This window comes from Bos indicus x Bos taurus, chromosome 21 (genome assembly GCF_003369695.1).
Source record: "Bos indicus x Bos taurus breed Angus x Brahman F1 hybrid chromosome 21, Bos_hybrid_MaternalHap_v2.0, whole genome shotgun sequence".
NCBI classification, from domain to species: domain Eukaryota; kingdom Metazoa; phylum Chordata; class Mammalia; order Artiodactyla; family Bovidae; genus Bos; species Bos indicus x Bos taurus.
The window spans coordinates 5564474-5591698 of NC_040096.1; the positions used below are offsets into that span (position 1 = coordinate 5564474).

The 27225-nt window shown below is 52.4% G+C and overlaps 1 protein-coding gene across 5 annotated transcripts in view; it reads right to left on the reverse strand.

Annotated features, from left to right (window-relative positions):
- Positions 1-495: 495 nt before the first annotated feature.
- Positions 496-27225, reverse strand: part of LRRK1 (leucine rich repeat kinase 1) — a 134078-nt gene continuing 107348 nt past the window's right edge. For 4 of the 5 annotated variants that reach the window (XM_027520670.1, XM_027520669.1, XM_027520671.1 and 1 more), the window contains 13 exons: positions 25076-25239; positions 23938-24077; positions 22452-22701; positions 19887-20053; positions 17393-17590; positions 16186-16463; positions 14462-14656; positions 13559-13710; positions 8746-8863; positions 7558-7674; positions 4033-4883; positions 3552-3653; positions 496-1442 (listed from right to left, as the gene is read on the reverse strand). In XM_027520670.1, the coding sequence (XP_027376471.1) occupies positions 1265-1442; positions 3552-3653; positions 4033-4883; positions 7558-7674; positions 8746-8863; positions 13559-13710; positions 14462-14656; positions 16186-16463; positions 17393-17590; positions 19887-20053; positions 22452-22701; positions 23938-24077; positions 25076-25239 (2910 nt within the window). In that variant the 3' untranslated portion in view covers positions 496-1264. Of the gene's footprint in view, positions 1443-3551; positions 3654-4032; positions 4884-7557; positions 7675-7741; positions 8054-8745; positions 8864-13558; positions 13711-14461; positions 14657-16185; positions 16464-17392; positions 17591-19886; positions 20054-22451; positions 22702-23937; positions 24078-25075; positions 25240-27225 lie in introns of those variants that run through there. The other variant, XM_027520673.1, reaches the window with a different exon arrangement.

The following is a 27225-nucleotide window of genomic DNA, read 5'->3' on the forward strand; positions in this document are numbered from 1 at the left end:
CCGGGTGGGTGGGACACGCTAGGACTGTTAATGTGTGCGCTCCACAGACAGAAGCCGTAACTTCATTCTTGAGAGTCTGTTTATTATCAGATAAAAGGAATCACATTTGCCTACATACCCCACAAAACCTAAAGTTTGAATTTTATAATTTAATTTCAGAAAAAAGTCAACAGTTTGCACTGGAGGATGATCTCAGGTTCCCACTCCTGTTCTGGGTTAAGCAGCCTCAAACAGTTACTCTTGGCGATGATGTGAACGTGAATGCATGCGTGTGTACACACAAGTGTGTGCATCCTTTATGAAAGTTCTTGCTGTCATACCCATACATCCCCCTTTGACAATTTCACTTTTTTAAATTCTGCTGTACTATTTAGCAAATAGATAATTTGATACAATGTGATACGATGTGATTTCACAATAAGAGGTCTAATCATGGAGATATGACTTAATATGTTAAAGTAATAGAAAAGCTTATTATGTGCAAACAAACAGGGCTTATGCTGCAGCTGCATCTGAGTTTATTTCACAAAGCTGTAAACACAGGCCCTTTCTCAAGTCCTGCTGATGGATGGAGTCTCTCCTGCCTTCTGTCGGCAGGAGAAGAATGCAGCGGCTGAGGCGTGCTCCGCCCTGTGCGGCTCTTGGCTTCCCAGCCCGTCACTTAAAGGAACCCATTCATCCCCACGCCGGGCAGTGCTCCTCTTGGGGTCCTTCTGAGGCTTTTCACACACAGGCTTTCCCGAGCGGGAGACATCTGATCTCCGCCTGCCCAAGCGGGGCCCCAGGCCCCAGGGACCCGGGAGCTTGAGAAACGTGCTGAGAGCCGGGGAGCTGCCAGGGGAAGGGGCAGGGGTCACAGCCCTCATCCCTCCCTGCCCTGAGCTGCTCCCCGACTGAGGGCCCTAGTGTAATTCCACCCCAGGCCTGGAGGTGAAAGTGGGGAGGCCCACGAGGCCAGCCAGGCCCAGCCCTGAGAGTGGACGGAGGGGGCAGGGGCCCAATCAGTTCTGCCCACTGCCTTCCCTTGGGCTGTAAAACCAGCACTGGGGGGCAGGGGGTGGGTACCCAGGGGACTGTGCCCTGGAACAGGAGAACCCTTAAACCCCCGGTGTGGTGGGGTCATCTCAGCACTTCTTAGCAGCAAGTGGTTCGGAGGACAACCCAGCCTGCCTGCCGGGTCCTCAGAGGGCTGCGGGCTGCAGGCAGAGGGCTCAGGCTGCAGGCCCACGCTGGACGCGTTCAGTGAACGCTCGCCCCGCAGGAATCACCTCCTCTTCCGCACGCAGGCCTCCAACCGGCCCAGCTCCTCGTAGGACTGGTAGAAAATGTCAAACTCCTGCGTGCCCCAGCCCCTCCAGACAGCCAGGCACCACTCCAGATTTTCATTCTCAAAGCCGCACACAACCGTGTCCTTTGCCACCACTGCAGCCTCCGTGAGAACCCTGTGGAGAGAAGGGGTCTGAGAAAACCCACGGGAGTTCCTGCTTGGTCAGGGCAGCAACCCTCACCCTGCACCTTCTCAGAGGACAGAGCCTGGCTAAGGGGGCATCTGTGCACCCCAGTCTGGCACCAGAGACGTGCCTCTCTGTCTGGTGGCCTAGCATGTGGGCAGTCTTTCTAAAGCCTAAAAAGGGGCATCATTTCAGCTTCACCTCAGAGCAGGTATCCTCCCTAACATACCTCAGACCCCAACATGTCCAGAAAAAATGGTCAGCCTTCCGTGTCTACGAGTTTGGCATCATTGGATATGGAGGGTTGACTGTGCGTCCTTGTGTGTGCTTAATTGCTCATTCGTGTCCGACTCTTTGTGACCACATGGACTGTAGCCCACCAGGCTCCTCTGTCCATGGGATTCTCCAGGCAAGAATATTGGAGTGGGTTGCTATTTCCTCCTCCAGGGGATCTTCCTGACCTAGGGATTGAACCTATGCCTTCTGCATTAGCAGGCAGATTCTTTTCCCACTGAGCCACCTGGGAATCCCAGGGCTGACTATCATTTTATATACAAGGACTTGAGCATCCTTGGACTTTTGTATCTGTAGGTGTCCTACAATCAGAGCCCCCGCAGATGCTGAGAGAGGCTGGAATGATCAATTCTATCTAACAGTTCTTGCTTATCAATGGTCTGTGACAGGTTTTAAGCTTTAACTCAATTCCCTTGCCACTCAGTCCAGGCATGATTCTTCTCTATTATTATGTTTACACACGCTTAGGAAATATAGGGGAATATACTAGACAGAAAACCTGTACCAAGTCCAAACTATGTACATTTTTAAAAGCAAGTTCTGCATGACCCGGGCACACCCTACACATTTCCTTCCGGGCCTCTGCAAGCCATGTGCCCTGCTCTGAGCAGACACTGCCAGCCTCTCCTCCCTCTGCCCATGCGGCCTGACGGCACCAAGGCCACCATGTAAACTGGGATGTGTACGGAAATCTGCTCTCATGGGCCTTGCATGTCTCGGGCACTCAGTAGCTCTTTGCCAAGGGACTAAATGTCTCAGCACGACTGAGTGACTGAGCAGCAGTAAATGTCTCAGACGCATCTCAGAATGCTGGTGGGCTCAGGCTACGGCCTTCATTTTGCTGGCTGCCTGGGTTGCTTTCTTCCTGCAGTGAGGGTGCCTGCTCTTGGTAAACCTGTCTTTGGGGGAAAAACAACGGCAGGGGAAAAGTCAAGGGCACTGATGGTGGACACTCTGAGGTCAACAGGCCTGGGCTCTATGGACACACCTGCTCCCCTGGGAGCCTGACCTGGGACATGGGGACCACTGCCCCCACACTCAGCCAGCGCTCAGGAGCAAACCTAGCTCCGGTCTCCAGAACCACGGGTAGGGCAAGGGCCACTGGCCCAGGGGCCATGTACATCTCCATCATCAGTCTGCTCCGGGGAAAGCGGGCCGAATGCAATTTCTCCATAAGGGAGAGAAGCGCATGGGACTCAGCCCAGTGAGGGGTGTGGATGCCGCGGGCTGCCTGACAGCCCCGGGAACACTGGCTGGACCAGCCTTGCGTCAGTGCAGCCAGGTGGGCTGGGTCCAACAGGCATCCTATGGTGGCGTCTGGCCTGCCTCCTGACAGTGGGCAAGTACAGCTGAGCCCAGGAACAGGCATGGCGGGCATGGACATGATGAAGGCTGGTGTGGCCTGGCAGCGTGGCTCCACCTGGTGCCCGGTGGGAGGAGAGGCTCCTCAGGAGGGCTCCCCTGCTTGGCAGGAAGAGTGGGGGACCACCTGGATCCCCATTGCCACTGCAGCTGAGCTGGGGCTCTGCAGGCTCCCTCAGGTGGGGCAGGTAGTCCATAGGTGCCCCCCAGAAAAGAAAGCCGTGACTGTGACTGATGCCCAGCTCAGCTGGCATTTGCTGATCCCCTGGGAGCTGCCTCCTGCAGACTCTGTGTTGCTCCCCCTCTGCCTCTGCTGACAGGGGTGGATGCTATGGGTTTTGGGTAGAGGACGGAAGGGCCATGGCCATCACGTGGGGAGGTGGCAGCGGGGCCTCGATTCCCTAAGCTACAGCCTGGCTCCCACATAGCTGCCCTCTGTCTTACCCGTGCGGAGTCAGCTCTCGGGCTTTCAAGACAGCAATCACGCGGCCCCGCTGAGTTCCTGCCTCCTTCTCCAGGCTAATGACGATGATATCTCCACCGCGCCTAAGAAACCAAAACCCCGCAGGGGAACCGTTTGTCCAGGGCTGTCCTCTCCAAGGGGAAACGGAGCGGGTGTGCAGAAAGGCAGGGAAACAGACTCAGCTTCAGCAAATGGATCGGGTTACTGAGAGGGCCCCAGAGCTGGGTGAGAAGCCCTTTGCTGGTCGGAAACCCGACCACGGCTCTCCTCTTTGGTGCCCTGAGCTCTGGTGGGCCGACAGGCTTCTGTGCAACCCTTCTTAGGTTTGCTAAAGGGAGCCCTCCAGTTCCAGGAGAGAAAGGCAGCCCCTGATGCACCTGACTGTACTTGAAGGTTCCCTGCACTCTGGCCCCAAAGCAAGAGCAGAGAGGGCGCAGGGTGACGCCCCTCCAGGACACCTACCTGGGGACCCAGATGACGTCTTTCACGGCGAGGATCTTCACAGCCTGCAGGTGCTGGCTGAACGCCTCGCCGTCCACTGGGCTCAGGTCATGCACCGACCTGTCGGAGCCCACGGCGGGCTTGGGCAGCTGGCTGGTGTCCTCGCAGTCAGAGGAGAAGGGCAAGCTGGCAGAGCTGGCCGGGGAGCAGGGCAGGCTGGACAGGGCCATCGGCGCCGGGTGCGGCGAGGCCGCGGAGCAGGAGGATAGGGAACAGTAGTCGGTCAGCGAGTCCTGGTGGGTGAGGATCTGTGTGCCCAGCTCCTCGCTGAACATGAAGCTCACGTCGGCGATGGATCCCCTCGCGGGCTCCCTCCTGCTGGCTGTGGGGCTGTCCAGGGGCGGTGGGCCCATCGGGCACACGGGAAACACGTCCCCTAGGGGGCTGGGGTCCCCGCAGAAGTAGCGGGCGCACAGCTGGTAGGTCGCCGAGTGGTACAGCACCAGGCAGTTGGCCCTATCGTCCAGGCACCACACCACCTCCTCGCCACGGCACTCCGAGCCGCACACCACCGACGTGACCACCGAGGGCGCCGCGTAGGGCTCCAGCCGCCGGCGGATCTCCAGGGCCGCACAGTCAATGACCAGCAGGCCTGGCCCGTTGCTGTACCAGACCTCGGACCCGCAGTTGACCACCTCCATGGCCGTCACGGGGTAAGGGTTCTGCCGGGCGTCCTCGTCGGGGATGCTGAACTTGGCCCTGTTGGCTGTGTGCGAGCACAGGTAGGAGCAGCCGTAGTCCGGGGCACCCCACGCCGCCGGGAACACCGCCACCAGGCCGTCCGCCAGGCCTGCTAGCACCAGGTGGGAGTTCTGAGGAGGGAAGACAGGGTGTTTGATGCCCTTGCAGCTCAGGCATCCCAGGAGAGAGACAGCATGTGCCGAACCCATCCCTGCAGGCACCCTGTGAGCACGCGCTTTCTGCTAGCACCTCCCGGCTTCTAACGAAGGCCGGGCTGCCAGCAGGATCTTCCGGGTGTGCTCCCAAAGGAGGCGTGGCTCAGGCCCAGAAGAGCTGCCTCCGCCCTCCTTCCTGGGAGCAGGAGTCCCTGGGAGCGAGGGCCATGTGCTGCTAGGACCCTCGATGAGCCTGGACCTCTTGCCGGGCCAGGAGGAGGGAGTGGCCTTCCCCTCGGTCCCCAGGCCTCTTCTGAGGCGGCAGTGGTGCCTTCCTTCCCCTGAACTCTGCTGCATAAACTCACGCTGGCTGTGGGTGCCCCACGGGGCCGGGACTCCTGCTCGCAGCTCCACAAGAGCAGGCCTGGGTCTGTGCATCCAGCCCTGCCCCCAGGGTGGCCCGCACAGGGAAGGGCTGACTCCTAGCCACCTCGGGGACTCGCCCCAGTTTTCTGCTCAGGTACCAATGGGTGCCTGCTGAGCTAAGTCTTGAAGAAATCACTTCCAGCTCAGTCCTCTAACGGAGGCACCTCTTGGCCACCACGCCGCAGGCCCTGCTTCCCACATCTACTCTGAAACACCTGTGGTCCAGCTGACACCGAGAGGGGCCTTGGGGTGCGCCTGCCCTGCCATGAAGCACATGTTCTACGACCACTAGAGGTCACCAGGCAGAGGCGCTGCTGAACGCTGGGCCTGGCCCCGGGCGCCTTGGAGCGTCTGTGCAAAGCTGGGAGCAGAGAGCAGCTGAGCAGGCTCGATGCCCAGGTGGGCCGGGAGAGGGGTGGGAAGGGTTCAGGAGCACAAAGCCAGAGCCGGGAAAGGGCAGCGGCCCCGGCCTTGAGCCAGCGAGGGCGAGCAGCAGAAAGCCTCCTTGTCGGGAGCTGGGAAGGCAGGCTGTCCAAGGCGATGAGTGAACCAGCCCCGAGATCAACAGCCCTCAGAACGCTTATCAAAATCCATCTTCAGGATTCCAGGACAGAAAAGAGCCAAAGCAAATAGGAGCAAGGTCTCTCTCTGAGTCCCAGCTCCAGGCCCCCGCCAGGCGGCGAGTCCCACGTCCCGGCTGGGTGTGGACATGCACGTGCAAGAATTCAGGGTCTGCCCTCTGCGGCCAAGGGGCAGCACGTCCTCGGAGGGTGCAGACACGCCGATGGGGAGGCTCTGCACAGAGCCGGCTTTGTTCCTGCCAGCCGCGCGGGCAGCGGGGCCCCGGCTCGGGGCTCTGGCCAGCCATGGCCTTAAGCAACACTTTGTGTCGTGCTCCGTGGTTCAGTGCAACTGGGTCCTGAGCTGCCCAGCCGCGCCTGTGGGGCCACAGTCATAACTGACTCTAAGATTGATTTCAGGTTTTTTTTTTCTTAAGAAATGAAACCATAGAGGGGTGGAGAGGAGAGTGTATGTAGTTCACGACTGTCAGGAAGTAGCAACAATGCTCTCTTTACCCAGTGTGCTAGCCCAGGGCTTTAGGTACGCTGTGTCCAGAGATCCTCCTTACCATCTCTTTTATGTCCACTTTGCAGAAGGGAAAACTGGAATCAGACGATGATAGTCAACTCGTTTTAACAAAGCCGCACCAATAACGGCCCTTCGAGTGGGGAGCTCACAAACAAGTGCCTCAGGGCCCACAAAGGCGTTCCAGAGGCTGGAGAAGCCTTGGGCACGTCACCGAGGAGCTGGGGAAAGGGCGGCTCAGCCTCTCAGAGTGGGGGGTCATGGCCCTGATCTTCATAAATGAAGAGGAAGAGGTGTGAGCAGCCAGATCGCTTCTGGAGGGAAGGGCCTGCTGGGCACGTGGTGCTGGGTGGGGAGGGGTGCGGCAGGGCCGCCTGTGGGCTGGGTCTCATCTCAGCTGCAGCAGCGCTCGGGGTCCTGGCTGGGGTGGGCACCACTCGCAATTCACTTGAGAAAGGCAGGAGCTAGAAGCTGAGGTGGTGAGTCTTTGGGGCCAGACTGGACACACAGGGACTGAGGTCTGGGCTGGATGATGTGTCTCCCAAAGCAGGAAGAGCTGGAGGGGGCAGGGATACGGCTGCCCAACAGGGGTGGGGGCCTGCCAGGGCCTGGGGACTGAGTGGCCATGGAGGTGCCGGGCCAGGTTCTCAGAGGGCACACGTGCAACTGCTCCTGGACGCCAGCTGTACCAGAAAAGCAGCTCACTCCAACTGGAGCTGTGGCACTTGCCTGCGCTTAGCCCTTAGTTTTACTGGTCACTAGCTTCCCTGGTGGCTCAGATGGTTAAGAGTCTGCTTGCAATGCAGGAGGCCCAGGTTCAGTCCCTGGGTCAGGACAATCCCCTGGAGGAGGAAATGGCAACCCACTCCAGTATTCTTGCCTGGAGAATCCCAAGGACAGAGGAGCCTGGTGGGCTAGAGTCCACAGGGTCACAAAGAGCTGGACATGACTGAGCAGCCAACACTTAGCTTCTCGGAAACCCAGAGGCATTGAGGATGGCCCGGGCCTCCTGTCTCTACGGCCGACTGTGACCTAGGCCTGGTGGTCCAGAAGAGCATGGCTCTGCTCCCTTCCCTACCAGCCCAGTGGAACAGGTGACGGAGAAACAGAAACCTGTGCACCCACCTCCTTATCTCACCTTTTTTATAATAGGTACTGCCAAGAAGCAGGTGACGATGGCCGGGGTGTCCAAAGCCCGCTGGGGTGTGTTCAGTGGACACATGCCCTTGAGGCTGTAGATGTAGATCTTCTGGTCCTGCAGAGGAGACGGCTAGCATGAGAGCTGGCTGCAACGGGCCTGCCAGCTCCTGGGGTGCACGCGGCCTCAGGAGGCCCTTCACCCCTAAAGAAGTAACATTTATTGAGGCCTTCTGGTGGCTGGTTACATACTTCTGCTCTTTCTAGAAACTCTGAAAACTACAGAATAGTCTAAAGAAAAACATAAAGTCGTCCACACCACAATCCAATTTTCAGGGAAAGCCACCTTTGAAATTTGCGGCCCAGACTTCCAGTTTTCTCTGTGTACTGGTGTGTGTCTGCATCCCCAACAACTCTGGGACCACACTGCTGTGCTGCTTCTCTGCTTTTCTCCTCCCAGGACGACGAACGTGGGCAGAGGCCCTTTCCTCCCTGGTCTGTTAGGGAATGGGGCATGTCCATCACTTGAGTGCACCAGAATTTGGCTTATATGCGCTCAGATGTTTATTTTGTTCATTTTCACTACTGTGACTTACACTGGAATAAGTATTCCTACCCTCCTGTCTTGTCTGAGTGTTTCTGTGTTTGTATGTCTTGGTGTTTTCCTTAGAGCAAATTCTTAAAACTGAAATTACTAAGGCTTGCAAAGGCATGAATATTGTTGAGATTTGTGATGCATATTTGAACTACACTTGCCATCTGGCAAGGTGGCACCAATTCATATCCTCCCGCCCAGTAGCTTCAGGTCATTTGTTTTTGTGGCATTCCTCTCTGGAGGTCTCAAAAGACAGTTCCTTGTGCCTTCTGCTGACCTCTTTACACGAAAGCAAGAGGCCTCAGAGCTGAGTGGATTTGCTGTTAGGCAGGCGTTGTTATAAGAAACCCAGTCACTTCACCAGCCTACCGGGGTGAATCCCTCTTGCTGGGACTGTGCACTTGACACATCAAAGCCACATCCCAGCCACCAGTCAGGAACTAGGCGGGTGAGCCGGCCCTGTGAAAAGTGTGGGGTGGGGTTATATCTGAAGTTCGAAACGTGCCTGGGTGTCCTGCCTGTTTTGTTGCTAAACCTGACCCCCAGGGGCGGGAGTTACCCTCATCGATTAGAGCCCTACAGGGGCGCGGTTACCTCGGTGGCCGTCCACAGCGAGTTCTGGATCTTGAGTTGGCAGCTCAGCTTCATTCCCGCACAGCTCATGTGCTGCACTTCCAGAAGGCCCTTCTCCGTGTTCACCACCGTGTAGTTCCTACAAGCGGCAAAACGGTGCAGTCAGCACGGGCCCCCCTCCGGAGGGCAGGCCTGGAGCAGCAGCCTTGGAGGAGGGCATCAGCTGTGGGCCTTGCTTACCCTTCCAGCCCAGGGCCCAATTCTGCAAGTTCTGAGGGGCTCAAGGCTGCGGCAGAGCCTGGTTTACCTGCCTGGTGATGCTTGAACATTTAGGCTGAGAAAGGCCATTCCCAGTGATCCTCTCTCTGTGATCTTTGATGGCTCATAAAGTTGCATGAAGGGACACCAGGAGGCTGTACGTGCACCACAGTCACTCCCTGCCCCCTCCCTGGGCATGTCCTCTCCCCGCCCCCAGCAGAGTATATCAGGTCCTCTAGAGACACGGTGAATGAGCTGCAGAGTAGGCGGAGGGGCGGGGGGCAACGAGGGGGATGGGCCTCGAAAAAGCATAAGTGCCCTGAGAACTCACAAGCTGCTGTTTCAAGGGTGGCCTTTCTCTCACCCACCCACCCCTATGTCCCCCCACACTGCCGTCTGTCTCCCCGCCACCCTTGACAAACACCCAATGTGCTCACTGCTGCAGGGGAGGCTGCAGATGGGGCAGGGGTGGGTTCTTCACCCAATCCCTGCAGATCTGTCCTGCAGTCCAAGGGAATAAGTCAAATGAGTGGCTAGCAGTTCTCAATGTAAAACTTTTCTGCCATCAAATTTTGGAAACCGTTGCCACAGTTGTCTGATAACGTGTATTTGTAGATGATAGAGTTGAATGAAAAATCAGCAAATGAACACTTTCTTCAAAGTTATATTCCACCTCCCCTTTTCTCCAGTCTTTTTTCTATGCACTGAGAATATAAAAAATAAATAACTACATTTAACTTGGAAGAAATTAAAACACAGAGAAACTTACAGGATAACACTCCCCTATTCCCTCCAACAAGATTTCACGCGTGTCCTGTGTTCTGCATGTACCACTTCCTTCTTTCCCCTTTGTTGTTGCCCAATTGCTAACTGAGTCTTTGCCACTCCGTGGACTGCAGCACACCCGGCCTCCCTGTCCTTCACCATCTCCCAGCGTTTGCTCAAGCTCACGTCCATTGAGTTGGTGCCCTTGTCCTCCCTAATTCAGGATGGTCTCATTTTCCCCTCCACTCTCACTTTCCAGGACCACTGCCCTTTGTGCTCTGGCTTCAGTGAGCGTGTCCCTTCTTCAGGCTGCTGGTGAGCTTTTAAAACCTCCCCACATCACAGGGGCCTTTCCCTTCCCACTGGAGATGAGCTTTTACCGCTTTGGGCAGTGTTGTCTCCAATATTGTGGGTGAGTCTGTAACACTGAGACGGTAAAGAAAGCACCATCGTGGGGCGGCGGGGAGCGGGGAGGTGGGGCAAAGCCGATGCCAGAAGCAGTGCCAAGCACAGCACCCCTGGTAAAGGCTCTGCTGCTGCTGCTGCTAAGTCGCTTCAGCTGTGTCCAACTGTGTGTGACCCCATAGACGGCAGCCCACCAGGCTCCGCCGCTCCCAGGTGAGCAAATGCTGGGTCAAAGGGCATGAGTATCTCAAGGCCATTTAAAACATATCGACAAATTGTTTTTCAGACACATGTGCAAATTTACATACTCACTAGTAAGGTATGACCAACCTTCAGCAGTTTCCATTATTATGTTTGAAAACAAAGTTTGCCAGTAGGATAAGAAAAAGGAATCTTGCAGATTGAATTTACATTTCTTTGATTATTAGAAAGTTCTAATGTTAAAAATATTCCTTGCCTATTTTATGACTGAGATTTTAGTATTTTTTCCCACTGATGTGTAAAAGTCTCTGAAACAACAGATAATAATTTCTAATTTTCTCTATTTGTTTAAAAGATTTTTGAGAGTCTGCTGAGAAAATAAATATTGATGGGAAAATGGGATTTGTTTTTATATTTATATATCTGATGAGCACTTCAGTTTGTTTTATGTATACATTTATATCCTTTAACAGTAAGAGGGCTTTATTTTCACGACAGGCAGTATGCCTGTATTTCCTGGTCTTCTGAGAGTGTGACACTCCCCAAAAGCATTTGTGGCATCAGGACGCTGTCTGTGCCCATGAAAGGAGTTTGAAAACTGTGTGTGCTAAGTCACTTTAGTTGTGTCTGACTCTTTGTGACCCCATGGACTGTAGCCTGCCAGGCTCCTCTGTCCATGGGATTTCCCAGGCAAGAACACTGGAGCGAGTTGGCATTCCCTTCTCCATGGGATCTTCCACACCCAGGGATCGAACCTGTGTCTTTTATGTCTCTTGCCTTGTGCTGTCCTGCAAACCAGAGCGCCCAGCTCCCCCCTCTCAACTCCTCCCTCCTTTCTTCTTTTGCAGTGTGCGTATCACAGCCCACGCGCGCATCATCCAGCTTCAGGAACGATCACTCTCCGGCCGTGTCAGTTTATCTCTGCCCCCCATCCATTTTTTTCTCTCCCCAGATTCTTATGAAGCAAGTCCCCCAAATCATCTTTTTATCTAACATTTATCTGTATTTATCTCTAAAAAATTATTAGAAAAAAAATTAAAAACCTAACCACAGGGCATGACCACACCTAAGAAGAGATGCTAACTCCTTACTGTCATGAATGCCCAGAGCTCCAACTTCCCCAATTCTGTCATCATTGCTTTCACAGTTTACTTGAATCAGTAGTGAAAGAAAGCCTGCATTTCTGCTGATTTTTATGTCTCCAAGTCTTTTGATAGGCTTCCCTTCCCTTTCTTGTTCTCTCCGAGCAGGTCACCTGCTGAAGACACGGGCGGTGCCCTGTGGAATTCCTGCAGCCCAGGGCATCATTCACCTTATTCCCCTGCTCCCCATCTTGAGTCTCGATTAGATTTCATCTGATTTCTTGGGCTAGAAGGCGAGGCCCACAGTGTTGGGATCTGGCTCCCTCTGTGATCGTTAATGGTCACTGCCGACGTCCGTTACTGCAACAGGGATTACAAAATACTGCCATTCTAATTCTAGTATCTTGCTCCATTTACTAGCTTCATTTACCCTAAAAAGAGAAACTTCCTCCTAACATCTCTTTTGCTGGCTACCCTGGGGAATAGCTCACATTCCAGACAGACTAGTTTTCGGAATATTAAGTTTGCTCTCTAGGAGCCTCAAATGATGATAAATGAGGAGTTTTTTTAATTAAAAAATCTTTTTAATTACTACTTTTTATTAAGTAGCATTAGAAACTTGTGAACTTAAACAATTTGATGTGTCTCAGTTTATTGCAGATGCTTATTCTTGCTGAGGCTGGTTGCCCTATCTTGGGCCCATGGGAACCTCTTCAGGTTGGGTCCTGAGTCCGTTTGACCTAGCCTCACCATCTCTGATGGCATCCTTGTTGTCAGTGTCCAGTGTTTCAGGCCCACTTCCTCCCCTAGATCTGGAGTCAGGCACTTCTCCAGTAAGCTTTGGTTCCCTCGGACCCTCTGCATCCTGCGGGGTCTCACTGGAGTCAGGCACTTCTCCAGTAAGCTTTGGTTCCCTCGGACCCTCTGCATCCTGCGGGGTCTCACTGGCATTTGGCCAGTCATTGTTTCTAGGCCTTTTCAATGGGCAGAGCTAGGAAATATGAGTTCATTTTTCTTAAAGGTAAAATACTCACAAATCTACCCAATTTAAATTCAGAACTACAGAAGTTTTATTTAACCTATTTTTTATATTTTACATGATAAATATCACAATTTGCAAAGCATGGCGTCAATATAATTATTCACTAACTTTACCCTATAGTTATAAGCAATGCCTTAAAACAGCAACACTACCACCACCATTATAATTACTGTGTGTATACACACACACACACATGCATTTTACATAGATATAGGTATTTATGTATACACTGTTTACATATATACTTTTCTTTTTTCCTTAGGGCATGGTTTCTCAGAGCATGTCTTAGGTCAGAACGCTCCATCACAGTGGCATAAACCCTGATGAAAACCATACCAACACTGACCTAAGTAAAATGGCAAAGTCCTTCTCATTTATTTCATTGCATCTAAAGCTTTGCTTCATCTAAGCCTTACCAGATTTGCACACCTGCACATATTTGCACTAGGCTTCCTAGATCATGCCATGAAAGTCTTTCCTGCTTCTGCAGGTGTCACACTAGGTAGGTGGGAGAGGCCAGGACTGAAGCATCTCACACAGGATGTGCTTTTCTGCAAAGTCTCTGATGCTATCTTTCCAAATCCCTGGCCTCGGTGTCCTTCTCCTTGAATGAATATGAAATCCTCTCCCCCAGGCCCTTGTCCTTCGCACCCCATCACGAAGAAGAGACGTGCCTGGGAGTTGGGTGGGATTTGGGCACCCTTTCTGCTTGCCCGGGGGCTCCTTCCCTCCTCTCTACTCAGCACCTCCACTAGCACCGTTCTCTCTTCCTGGCCCCCAGCATCATTTACTGTCTCTGCCATCGAGCTGCAAGTAACTCCCACCTTAAAACATAACCCTCCCTTGACCCCTGCCCCTCATGTCCCAGGCAGACACCACATTTTCTCTGCTTCTCTTATTCACAAACCCACATGTGCTTGTCTGTATGCATGTGGACTGCTTTCTCTCTTGAGCAGACGCCATCAGGATTTCAACTCACCATTCATTAAACACCTCTCACCATGGTCATCCACGACTGCTCCCCATCCACCGCTGCCCCCCACTCTGACAGCAGCAGGTTATGGCAAGCCTCGGATGTTACCTGGACTCCTCCTTGCCTTCCCAGAACACCACCATGTACTCCTGGCCCTGGGATGAGAAGAAGGACGTCTGCTTCCCACAGGGCAGTTGGTACATGAAGGTCGCAAAGGTCGGGTCCTTCATCTGGCTCACCACCGCCAGGGCCAGTGGTCGCTGAGGGAGACAGGCCCACAGAGACATGAGTGAGGGTCACTTACAACCAAATGAGTGCCCACCCTGTCCTCAAAACTAAGGGTCTTAAACCAGGAAGAAGTAGAATCTGCTTATTCAGGACCCAACCGAAATAAGAAGCCAAAACAGCTTCAGATACCAGAAATAAACCCTCCCAGGCGTCTAGGTCACCATTGTCCATGGCAATTCAAAACCAGGTGGTCAGGTGAGCATAAGCTCTGATATTCCAACCCTTTTGTCCAGGGACACACAGTTGTAGAAAGAATTTTTCTCAAACCTCATTTACTCTCAATAACCAAATCTAACTTGATAAATGAGTTTTAATCCTGAAACCACTGATCTCTTCCAAAAACAAAATGATAGCTTCAAAATGATAATATGACTCCTGTTTCTCATGAGCAAACTTTCTTCCCATTCCTTTAAAAAGAGATATGAACATTTGCACTGCTCTTGCCTGGGGGCTATACTGCTATAAAGGGGTTGGTTTGTTTTATGTGCATAATGATGTAACATAAAAGTTGGGGAGGAAAAGAAACTTTGCTTTTCCTGAGAGTGATACCACACAAATAAAATGAACTGGGTGTGTCAGAGTAATACATATATCTTTGTAAAAGAGCAGAGAAGAGCCCATTTGTTTTAGACCCTCAGTGAAGAGTGGGCAGGCAAGCACACAGGTGCGCTCTGGTCACCCACAGCCTCCACCAGCTGCTGGAGCTGCGAGGACCCCAGGTACCTTCTCGGGCTTCGTATCCCAGCACTCCATCATAAGCGCCTGCAGTCGGTGGAACTGCACTTCCTCCGGCTGACCCAGAACTGGGCGGATGCCCTTGGACAGCTTCTTGGAGATCTGGAGCTGGTGCTGGCCCAGTGCGGGCCGCTGTCCTGACAGCAACTCGTAGAGCACCATCCCATAGGAGAACATGTCTACCTGGGCAGAGAGGCAAGCCAAATCAGACACCCTGCCTGGGCCCAGCAGATCTTGCAAGCTGGTCCTGACAGAGAGGGAGCAGGGAGACACATTAGAGAAGGAAAACGTGGGTTCTGCCCAAACAAAGGCAATCATCAATTCACCCATCCATCCACCTCTCTCCACCTGTCCAAACATTCCACCAACCATCTGACCTTCCATGACTCTGTCCCCTAATCCATCTATCTTCCAGTCCTGTTTTCCCTTCCTTCCTCCCTCCCACCTTTCCATCCAACCATACATCTACCCACACACATGATCACTTTCCCTTCTGCACATTTATCTGTCCATCCTTCAATGTATCCATAAATGCAGCCCTTTGACTGTCCTGTCCATTTACCCATCTTCCAAAACTTCCTTCCTTCCATCCACACACTGAACACATGATGAAAACCTGGTGTCAAGCACTGCATAAGGGTTTGAAGGATGCCATGGTACTTTCCCTTTATCAAAACAAGGCAGGAAAATGCAAACCCTTGGTTTAACACGCTTGATAGTAGGAGTACATGCAAATCACAAAAAAGGGGAAAGTCTCCCAGATCACAAGATCTTGATTCATCTAAATGTCATGAAAAGTCCCCTAAAGGAGAGCGTGACACAGGTCTCCATAAGGGTCAAGAAATAACCTTTTAGCAGGAAAATGGCTAAGACAGACCTGAGCGTTTTCAATGTGAAGGTTCTGTTATAAATTTAGTTATGAGGTGCTTTGCCGCCTGCTACTCAGAAGCTTATTTTTGTCACCCTGATTTGCCTTTTCTATCTTGGTTAATAGCCACGGTGCTGGGTTAACATGCTTGGGTCATTTGTGGAGCCATCAGTCAATGACTCATCTGCAAGTCACCAAATAATGAGAAATTATAGATAAGAGGAGTTTCACTGCTGGATCACTAATTAGCCAGGGCCAGCCCTAGATGCAAGGTGAGCACTGCAAGAGAATTTGGAGTTGTCTGTGTACCTGCACCTACCCAACAGTCCTCAGGGAAGAAGGCCCTGTCCCAGTCAAGGTTGGCCACACGGCTGTCTAGGAGGCTCTGCTGGACCTGCCGGAATCACTCTCTCCTCCTGGCTTCAGTGACGCTGCCTTTTGATCTGACCAGGGGCCTTTAGCAGCCTTATCTGTCTGTTGCTCATAAGCCACTGCGAGGCTGGTCCTCTGTCCCCCTTTTGCATATCTGCCTGGCAGAAGTGGGACCCAAGTCTGGACGCGTCTCTGTCTTGGACTTTTTGTCCACTGTGCACAGCCTCTACTGTGTTTCTGAACTGAGGTTTGAGAATTCTGAGGTTCGGTAACTGTTCTGCAGCTAAGGAGATGTCACCCTTGACGTTTCCAGGTGGACACAGGCCTCTGTGCCCTTCTGGTTCATTCCAGGGCCTCCCGGTCTAGCACGGGAGAGGAGAGATGTGTGCTTGAGGGTGTGTAGAGCCCAGAGCTGCAGGTGCCCCAGGACCAGGCCATCCTGGGCCAGGGGACTGCTGTGGGTGGGCCGTACCTTCTCGTCATACACGATGCGAGGCCGGATCTCCGGGGCCTGGTAGCCGGGAGTGCCCTCCACGCCAAGGGCACCCTCGTGGAACGACTGCCGGGAGATGCCGTAATCGGACAGCTTGATGTTGATGTGCTCCTTAATGTCCAGAGACCAGACCAGGATGTTGTCGGACTTCAGGTCACAGAAGATGATGTTCTTCTTGTGCAGGTAGGCCAGGCCAGAGGCTATCTGGTAGGCTATTTTTTGGGTGAGCATGTGTCCCAAGGGCATAAAGGAGGAATCTTGGCAAAGAAAAAATATCAAACTATTATCATAACAATTCTTATTTTCTTACCTCTGTCTTCCCCAGTATTTTATAGTCTACACATGCATTCTCATTGTTCTCTAGGCTGGGTGCCAGAAGAGACAGAGGACAACCTTCTTAGGATTATTTATGTTAGAGATGCTTGTTGTGAGTGCTTCATTCACAGTATCTCATGCCTGCAGTGGTTGGTGGTTTTACTTAAAAAAAAAAAAAGCCAGGATTCAAAATTCCTAGAGCTCATCTCAGGCCAAGATTGCTACTATAATGTCAAGGAGTGAGTTGCAGGTATAAGAACTCCATTAAAAAAAATCTCTTCTGTTGAAAGAGAAATAATTAATTTTAATTGATTAATTTTAATTGCATTTCTTCTTCCTGAGTTAAAAGACAGCTCTTTCCCTCTATCAGTTCTTTGGAATTTAGTTACTCACTTCTTAGGGAAAGTGTTCTGAAGTTTTGTTGAAAAATAATGTAGGCTAAAACTGACCGCAGGGCCTCGGATGTTTAACCATGGTGGATGGACACGGAGCCCTGTGGGCAGAGAGAGACTTGAGCGGCCGCAGGCTTCCCAGGCTCTGCTGCTTGGGGCTGCCGGGGCTGCCTCCTTTGACGGTCTCACTGCCCTCCAAGGGGGGCTATTACCTCCTTTGATGGGTGAGTAAATGAAGCAACTTCCCAGATCATGGCAGAGAACCTGGACTCAGAACATGGTTCTGTCTGACTCCAAGCGGCAAGCTCCTCCAGCGGTGCCAACGCCACTGCCTGGCACTGAGGCCTGCAGATGCTCTCCTGTTTCCACCGGGCATGGCGCACAAGACTCCGGCAGCCATGCCCGGCCCTGGCTGGCTCCCTGGGCCCTGTGCTGCCTGCTGTGGGCCCCTGGGGGAAGACTCCAGGTGCAGCGCTTACCTCTGGCGTTCTCGGACAGCACGGTGTTGAGGCTGCCCAGTGGGGCAAGCTCCAGGGCGAAGCAGAGCGGGTGGATGCTGATGCCGATGAGGGACACGATGCAGGGGTGCTGCAGGGCGTGCAGCATGCTGGCCTCCTGCCGGAACTCCGAGAAATTCCTCATGGCGTCAGTGGCCCGCAGGTGCCTCAGCATGGTATCTGCGGGGAGAGCTCGGCTGTCAGCGCCACCCAGGGTGGGGGCCTCGCCAGGCTCAGAGCCACCTCTCGGGGACTCCCGGGGCTGGCTGGGGCCAGGACTTGTACCTCTGGGGGCTGCAGTATCGTCACCCAGAATCAGGCACCAAATGGGGGCACTCCTGAGGCATCTGGGCTGGTATCAAGCCCCTTCCTCGGGCACCATACTTGTCAGCTGCTACACTCGGTGTTCCAGACTCTTTCGTGGAGGGCTGCACACCCCCACCCTCATCACCCACCCTGCTGCCTTCCCCCCAGCCTGCTGTTCACCACCTAAGGCTCTCAGGTGCATCTTATTCCAAAACTGCAGCCCTGAGGGCCACCCAGAGCCTAGCAAGTAACCAAGCCCCCACTGCTCAGCTGCAAGGATTCTGGGGGCTTGGTCACTGCTGCTCACCTTACCCCTAGAGGCCGGGGCCATGAAGGCAGACCGGACTACCGCCCTCGTGTCGGCCAGAAGAAAAACCACAGGGCGGTCACGGGCCTGTGACAGGCCATCTCAGGCCAAAGAAGGAGCATCTAGGGGCAACGGTGGGCTGTGCTGTAACGTTCTCCCACTGCCTCACAATCACCCCACATGGAAGGCGTTTGCCTGAGTCCCCCTGAGGGGCCTTTTCCACCCATCGGTCACCCACCAGGCTGTGGCCAGCCCTGGGTCACTGAGCAGTATCCACCTGGTACTGCTTGTCCTCTTGGGTCCTGATCTGTCCCTCCCCTGTTCAGATTCTAAAATCAGGAATCACTGGACATGGAAGTTTAAACAGCAGAAAGAAAATCTTGGCAGTTAAAATGGATCGATTGTGCCAGATGGATGTGTGAGCCAGACAAATTTGTTTTTAAGTGTAAAAGTTGTTTTTCACATTGGGCCTTTAAACCATTAATCAAGTATTTTTGACTATGGCTGAAGTCTCTGCCCCAGTTTAATGAACAGCCAGCCTTTCTCTTGACTCCCGACGTGTGCCAGCCTCTCGCACATATGCAGGCTCTCTCTGTTCCCGACAGGCCCAGCCGTGCCCAGGAGTACCCCACCCTAATGCTTGGAGCCTGGTAAGTCAGGACGTTTGCTGGGCAAGCCTCTCCTCTTTGTCTTCCATTGTGGAGTTTTCCTGGCTGTTCTTGGGTGTTTGTCATTTCATATGCATTTTCTTTTTCTTTCAATTTTAATTTATTTATTTGGCCCTGCTGCACGGCACACAGGATCTTAGTTCCCTGGCTGGGGATCGAACCCCTGCCCCCTACAGTGGAAACACAAAGTCTTAACCACTGGACCACCAGCAAAGTTCCCATATGAATTTTAGAATTAGTCAGATTTCTCTCTCTTTCTCTCTCTGCCTCTATCTCTCACACACACTGCTGGAATTTAGATGAGAACTAAATTGAGTGATATCTATTAATTATTTCTCAATATCTTGTGGCTTAATGGCTGCCACGGAAGGCATTGTCTAATGGGTCATTGTTGCCAAATTTGATGTTGAGCTCACATCTAGCAACTGTATCAAACTCTTGCTGGCTCTGACACTTGTTAATAGTCTCTTAGATTTCCATTCTCTTCCCACGTCTACAGTTTTGCCTCTTCCTTTCTAATCTGGTTCTTCACATTGTTCCACGATTCTAATTTTCTACCAAGGGTGTAAATTCCTTCTGTGATCATGACGATAACCATGCTAAGCCAGGGGCCAAGAGAAATGCAACCCCAGTGGCTGGAAGGTAGAAGGCCCCCACGTGCTCGCCTTTGATGGGCATTAGGTGGTGGCAGGTGGCTCTGGAGCACCTCTGAGCTGCACACAGTCAGTGGACAAGGGCGGGAGGGGAGGGGGTGAGGGAAAAGCTACCCACGATGGCTCCCCAATCCATTCATCTGGACTGGGATTGAGACTTAGCCACTATCCTTCCCTTGGTAACTGCATGGGGGGTGGGGTGAGTCCCCAGGGTGAGGGGTCCACTTGAGGTCTGCCTGTGTGCCCATCATGTGGGCACTGTGCTCGACATGCAATGGATAGAAATTGTAAGGCTGGCCCATGCTCTTGGGGGCTCATGTCAGACAAGAAAGTCACCTCCGAAAGCAATTTCTAGGCCGTGCTCCTCCTGATCCTCAGTCCTGGCCCACATCTCACCAGGCAGAAAGCAGGACCACCCCTGGGGCCCACACTGGCATCATCCCCATCTTCCGCTGCCTGTGTGGCCTCGGGCATCTGAGGTGGTACAGGTTTGGACCGAGGGAAGACAGGTCTGAAAAGAAACAACCCAGGGCCCTGTTTACCTGCAGGGGCATTTGCATAGTTCTTGAATTTCTTGATCTGGAATCGCTTCACAGCCACAGGCTGGCCTTGGTACCTGGCCCGGTAGATGACGGTGCCACTCCCACCTTGGCCCAGGACAGCGCTCTCATCCTCGCTGTGCTCCAGCTTGCTGTTGTCCAAGAAGAGTCTGCCAGAAACACCGTGTGTGTGTACTGGGGGTCAGAACAGACCTCCCTCCTGCCCCATGTTCCCCCAGAGATGCCCACCAAAGTTAGAGGCGGGTCCTGGGCTGGGTGGGTGGAAGAATGTGCTTGGCTATCAGTTCCCACTGAGCAAAGTCAGGGTTCAAAGCCACCTGGTGGGGGGTCAGACAGATCTGGGATAAATGCCAGCTCTGGGTAGGTCACTTAGCCTCAACAAGCCTTGGTCTCCTCTGGAAAGTGGATTCATAACAGGAATGGTCTCAGAGGTGTGAATGTTGACTGGTATAGGATGGAGCTTCCAAAGGTGGTGGACACAGAAAAAGAATTCCTGTGGACCTTTTCCTCCAGAAGGAAAATGCTTTGAGAGCTAGTATCTATTGGAAATTGCATATATTTATTGCTAGGTTAGCTGTCTCATTTCTTACTAGTAAGCCAGTGATTGGCCATGTAGAGCTTCTGGTCAGTGTGTCTAGTGTCCTGACAACTGATGGCTGGGATTTCACCCAAAGGCAGGGATTTAGACCTTCCCACCTGTTTGTATGTTATAATCCTAGGTCAAAGGGAGACTTCTGTTGGAAGTACTGCAAGTCACTCCTGGGAGGGACGGAAGGTAGATGGGGGAGGGAGGAGGGGAGGGTGGCAGGCGAGCACCCGAATGTCCTCCCATCTCAGGGTCCCCCCGGCCCTGCAGAGGTCCCCAGGTCTTTCTCCTCAGCTACCTCCACCAGGTGCCTCCACCGGAGCTCTCCTGACCGAACAGACTGACCCCTTCTGCCCCTCATCATCATGCAGTCTTGCACACGCCTTCCAGGAAGAGACTGTGCAGCAGCTGAATCTCTGCAGAGCCTGACCACATCGCACTCCAGGCAGATGCAACTGTACTCGCGGCGGACCCGCAGCTGAGGAGGAACCGGGCTATTCTCCAAATGCCCACCCCAAAACACCTGCTCAGGAAGTGTGGCCCTTGGGAGCCTCCTGAGACAGGGAACAGTGGGAATGCTGGAGATCCCTCAGGGCCTTCTGTCAGGACTCCTGAACAGGGACACAGGACGAGGCTCTGTGGAGCCAGACTCTCCCTGCCTGCACCTGCCCAAACTCCCAGCTGGGGAGCGTGATGCTTTGAGGTCCTGGTGGGACATCAGCCAAAGTTTCCAGAAAGTCTCTGCTGGATTGTGAACCCTGTTCAGATTCTTGGGTTTTTCAACTCCCAGCCAAGTACTTTGGTTTAAGAACCATGCTACAGCTTGTAATTAGATCCAAACCAACAGGAACAACCAACCTGGCTTTCCAGATTCCACACAGTAGATTCCAGAGTCCAGATTCAGTGGGGGCATAAAACATAAAAAGGTTCAGCAAATAAATAAAAACACTAAAATTTGGGGCTGTTTAATTGGGCACCCCATCATGAAATTTGATTCATACATATATAAAACTCTGTATGTGGTCTCTGAGAAGTGATGACCCCCATGTTAAAGATCTAGGAATAAAAGGAAGTTATTTCGCAGAAGAGTAGTATTTAATTTTCATTTCCACCAATGAGGTAACTGGGGAATATGAAAAAGAACCATGGGGGAATTTCTCCAATGTAGGAAGTGATTTCTTAGTTTAATAGACTCATCCAGAAGCATGTTTTGGAGCCACAGTTCTGCAGTATCAGAGTATTCTACATCCATTTTCTGGGGTCAGGGAAACAATTTGGAAAAAATGATGATACAAATATTCTTACACCCCCAAGTTTAATTTTCTTTAAAGAAATCAGATAAAGCAATTCTTTGAATAAGAAAACAATTCCAAAACACTCCAAAAACACTGCTAACCAACAAGGTCAAATTCTTTCCAGGGAGACCAAATCATGGCTTCTGGTTTCCATGACTACTTGGATTCTGTGATGGTTTCCTATAGGACGGGACCACAAAGTGTTCTCTCTTTTCTCCAGCATTATCTCCCCAGTTATTATCTTAGATTAGTATAGATAGACTCATCTTTAGGGATAGATTCAGGGGATCTAAATGCTCAGCACCAGAGCAGCAGTAAGGAGTCATCATTTGCCAAGAAAGGAAAAGGAGGTGGTAGGTCTGGGAGTGCTTCCTTCTTGGACACCAATGAATCTTTGTCTTCTATTCCTTGATCTGGCGGCAAAGTAGGAGTCAGAGAAGAGGGTCAGCTCAACAGGAAAGAGTGCCAGCTAACGTAAGGGTGAGATGGGGTGGGGCCCCCAAGGTGACTTTGCCCTCCAAGTGGTCTGCCTGCTGGCTGGGCCTGTGTGCCTCACAGACAGAGAGTGACAGCCTGGCTCCCTTTAGGCAGCCTAGGCCAGGAACCTAGATGCCACCCGGGGCTGGATGGGAAGCAGTAGGTCTATGTGTCAGCATGGAGGCCTACCTGGCTGGGAAGTCGGTCATGAACAGCTCGGGGACCAGTTCCTGGAGAGGCACCAGGAGGTCAGGGTGCCTGGGGCAGGAGATGAAGTCCCGCTCAATGGCTGTCAGCACGCAGTCCTCCATGTCGAAGTACTGCACGTCCTCTGACCTCTCGCTGGGGTTGCTGTGCTGAGCCCAGGAGGCCTCGCAGACAGGGCAGGGCACATACTGCTCCATCAGTGGGGTCCCGTCACTTTCCGTGGCCGTCAGGGCTAAACAGGGACAGAGTGGGCATCAGCTCACCCGAAGGCAGCTGCAAGCGGGCCCCTGACAAGCACCTGCACCCCCGGCTGGGTGGGCCTTTCACAAGAGAGGGGTCTGCCTTCCCTGGCCTGAACCCCCAGGAGAGGCTGAAATGTGACTGTCACACTCTGGTTCCTTTTTGGAGGGCACTATCCTCAATCCTAAAAGACACTTGCAGGGAGGGGCCAGGGATGCCCTGGACAGTCGCCAAGGGTGCAGACCCTGAGCTAGCTGGCCGAGGAGGTGCTGAGAGTCTGGGGATCCCTGTGCAGGACACTGCAGGCCGGGTCTGAGCTACGCCACACTCAAATGACTAAAATTACCTTCTCGTAGGCCCCTATCAATGCCTTTTCTCCTTGTAGGTCACCTTTCCCGTCAACACGCAAAGGACACCAGACCCTGGTGTCCAGAGCATGCCCAGCCCTGTCTCTTGTTTGCTCTGATGCTCTCCTGGGCAGCCAGCTCAGGAGGCCAGAGGACTGGACTGGCAGGCCAGAGGGGGTGCTCAGATCTTAGACCCACTCTCCGCTCTCTCAGTCTCTAGCCTTCCAGCGCTCACAGGGAAGAAGTGGCCTGGTTTTGCTCAAACGGCCTCCTCCGTGCGGGATACCCCGCAGTGGATTTGTCTCCAGTTCAGTAACAAAACAAACAGAGGACCTCAATGGCTCTACTTCAAAAAGTATTTTCTTTGGGTGGACTGTCAGTGAAGAAACTGATCAAAGGGGCTGGAAAGGGCTGCGTGGGTGGCTGATCACTGCTGGGACTTGGGGGTTTGGGGTAGGCATGGAAGGAGAATGGGGGCTCTTGGCAGGTGTTTGTGGAAGCTTCCCTCCCACCCCTGCGCAAGGGCGGTTTCGGGCTCCCCTCTGGATTTCAGCAGCTTTGTCCTTACCACGTAAACAAGACCATGTGAGGCGCCTATCGAAGGTCCTCCTAGACCACATGTGGTACCTGGGGCATTCTTCCTACACGCTGGGCGCCAGGGCCCAAGTACTGCCTCCAGGGCCCCATCTCAGCCATGGCGCCCCCGGCTATGCCTGCAGCTGGACCCCCAGGGCTCAGAGCTCCACCAGAGGGCTGCTAGGACCCCTCTGGTTTCCTAGGGCTGAATCCCAGCGGGATTTCTGTTCTCCAAATGGGCTCCACCCCAATTTATAAAGAAATACTACCATGAGCCAAGGCCTGGTTCAAGAACGCTTTCTTACCGGGAAACCACTGATCGATCAAGGAATTGACATGGTCTGTGATAAAAGCCATTGCCGAGAAGTCCCTTATTTCTGATTGGCACATGATTTTTATTCCTCCGCTTTTTTTCTTTTTCCAGTTCACATCCGAGGATTCTACACTGCAACCCAGAAACCAAAAGAGGTTCATTGCAATTGGCTGTGAAGGGCCCTGGGATAAGCTCTCTGCCTCCAGGGTGAGGGTACAACTCCCAGGAGACTGCTCCCCTGGGGGTGGGGAGGTCCTGAGTCCGTGTACTTGTGTGTATGGCCCTGCCTTGTCCCCCTGCTGCCCCCAAATGGTGAGGTGGACACGAGGATCTTGCCGTAAGGGGTGCTCAGGCTGAGCTCTGAGCCTTTGATGTGACCCTGGGAAAGGGTTTCCCATCTGAGCCACAGGGCTTTCGTCCATCGAGTGATGACTGTGCGCTTTAAGTGCGACTGTTACCTGAAAGCCCCAGGCACCAAGCATGGCCCAGACCAAGCCCTCACAATAGTCACTTTCCCCTCTCCCCCTCTCTTCTCACAGAGCTGACAAATATTTTGAAAAACTCAAAGTATGAAATAATCCTGTGTATATCAAATTAAACCTGATTAAAAATCAGTTATTAACCTGTTGAGCCAACTTTTTCTCTCCCTCTTTCTCTTCCCCACCACCAAAAAAAGAAAAAAAAGAGCACAGGAAAAATGTACTGTTAGGTATCACGAGATGTGGTCTGGGGAACAGTGTCTTCCCCTGGGGCGCGCTCTCTTAGGACGAGGCGGAGGTGCACAGGACAGCTGCGAGGCCCTAAGGAGCCCCCTCAGTGACCGGGGTGCTGGGTGCTCTGACCCTGAGCTCGGGGGCCGCCCACTGCCCTCCCGCCGGGCTCGGTCCCCACACCCTCCCTGGCCTTTCCTGTCCTGTCAGGAGAGAGGAGGAGGTATGAGGAAACGGGGACCCTCTCAGACATTTGCTAGCGGGGGCCCTTTCTACTTCCAGCAAGCTTCTGTGTATATACGCTGCCCTTGAGAACGGGCCTCTGCACGCCAAGCGGACAGGCGTCCAGTGGCGGCTCCTCTGGGGGCCATTCCCAGCACGCCATGGAGGCCTAGTCAGGTGAGCCCCTCATGCACCTACCTGAGGTAGCCCCCATCAAACGTGACCAGGAGCCCCTCCTGCCAATAGATGGTCTGGTTCCTTTTCACTCTGAATGTGCTGCAACGATTTCTCTGGTTTCCTGTAAAACTATAAATGGTGACTTTCCTGTGCCTGCTCTTAGTATTCTTCCTGTTTTCAAACAGCTGAAAGAGAAAAGACCCTGCTTGAGTATTCTGGGCTCCGTGCTGGCCCTGGGCAGAGCTGTGAGGAGGCCCGTCTGGCCCCGTCTGGACAAAGGACACCGCCCGTCTTCCCGTCCCCCGCCCTCCACATCCTCATCTTGCTGCCAAACGAAATGCTGCATCATCTAAAGGAGTCTCTAGGATACTCTGGGAACACATTTTCCCTAAAACACAGAAAACAGGCCTTTCTTTTCCCTCCCTGATTTTATAAGCAAAAAATTACCTTAGAAAATGTGGAAAATACAGAGAAATATGAGAGAAAATAAAATACCAGTTTAACACACAGGTCATGAAAATTTTGGTATATCTTATTCTAGGTTTTTTCCTATCTATCTGTAATGTTTATAAAACAGCTGAGGCCATATTTTGTAACTTTGCATTTATAAATTTCTAATTGTGTGTACTTTTAAAAACTTTGCTTTTCCTGTCTGATTAGAAACTCATAAAATTCATTTTTCTAAATCTCAATATTTTATTAAGTAATTTGTTGAGTCATTCTCTTCTTTGGACTTTTAGATTGGTTCCAGTCTTTTGCTATTACAGATAAGCCAAATGAACATGAAAAAACCACAGAGCTTTCTCTGATTTCAAATGACTGCTATAGTTCAGATTTATAGCTGTAGGATTACTGGGTCAAAGGGCTTGAACGTCTTCAGGCTCTGGATTCCTAGTGACGAATCGCTTCCAGGGTGACTAAACTGTACATCCACTCACCATGACGTGCAAACTTCCCTGACTGCTGGGCTAGCTGTCAGCTCTCTGCTAGTTTGATAGGTGAAAAGTAGTATATTTTCCATGCTTGAATCTGCATACCTTTGATTACTTCTGAGACTGAATTCCAGCAAAGCTTCTTTTCCTAATTCTGAGTGAGGGATGCTGCTTTGAAGGGCCCTCACCCGGCCAGCCACTGAGCACCCTTAGGAGCTCAGGCCTCACACGACGCCGAGCTTGGCGGGGGGTGGCGGGGTGTGTGACCTCCCACTTAGAACACGGCAGGAAGCAGAGTTCAAAGGGAGGGAGGGTGACAGCGGGAACACTGGGAGAGCCGGCCCTGCGCCCACTCCTTCCCCTGTCAGCACACCCAACTGGGTTGCTAACAAGCCTCTTTCTTGCTAACACAATCTGTGAGAGGTTTTGGTACTTTCAGGCTCTTGCATTTACTTTTGAACATTTCAGTAAAATGGGAAGATCAAAGACTATCTCTATTTAATAGGCAGGAAGTTTAATTCCATAAGGGCCTTATAACTCGAACATGTCAAAGGCAAACTCACACTGAGTTTACTGACCATTTTTCAACAATTCTGGCTTATGTCAGGGGTTCTCACAAGGTGAAGTAGGTTGGAATTCTCTGGAAGGCTGAGAAACAGAGCCCTGAGTTCTATACTGGTGCTTCTAATGCAGGGGGTTTGGAGCAGGCTTGAGGGCTACCCTAAGAGCTCAGTTGCTAAAGAATCCACCTGGTTCAATTCCTGGGTCGGGAAGATCTGCTGGAGAAGGTAAAGGCTACCCAGTCCAGTATTCCTGGGCTTTCCTTGTGGCTCAGCTGGTAAAGAATCCACCTGCCATGTGGGAAACCTGGGTTCAATCCCTGGATTGAGAAGATCCCCTGGAGAAGGGAAAGGCTACCCACTCCAGTATTCTTGCCTGGAGAATTCCATGGACAGAGTAGCCTCATGACTGAGTGACTTTCAGTATAGAAGTTTGAGAATCTGTACTTCTAACAAATTCCCAAGTGAGGCTGATTCTGCTGGCCTAGGAACCCCACTTTGAGAACTACTGCTCTAGCCAACTGCCACTTCTATATTACTGCCCTGCATGAAATGAATGTTGACTGATAGCCAAGCCCTCCTCCAACAACCCTGGTGAACCCACAGAAAAGAACTCCTTCCATTAGGTGTTTACTCCTCCCAGACCAAGTTAAAGCTCTATGCCAGTGGTTCTCAAGCT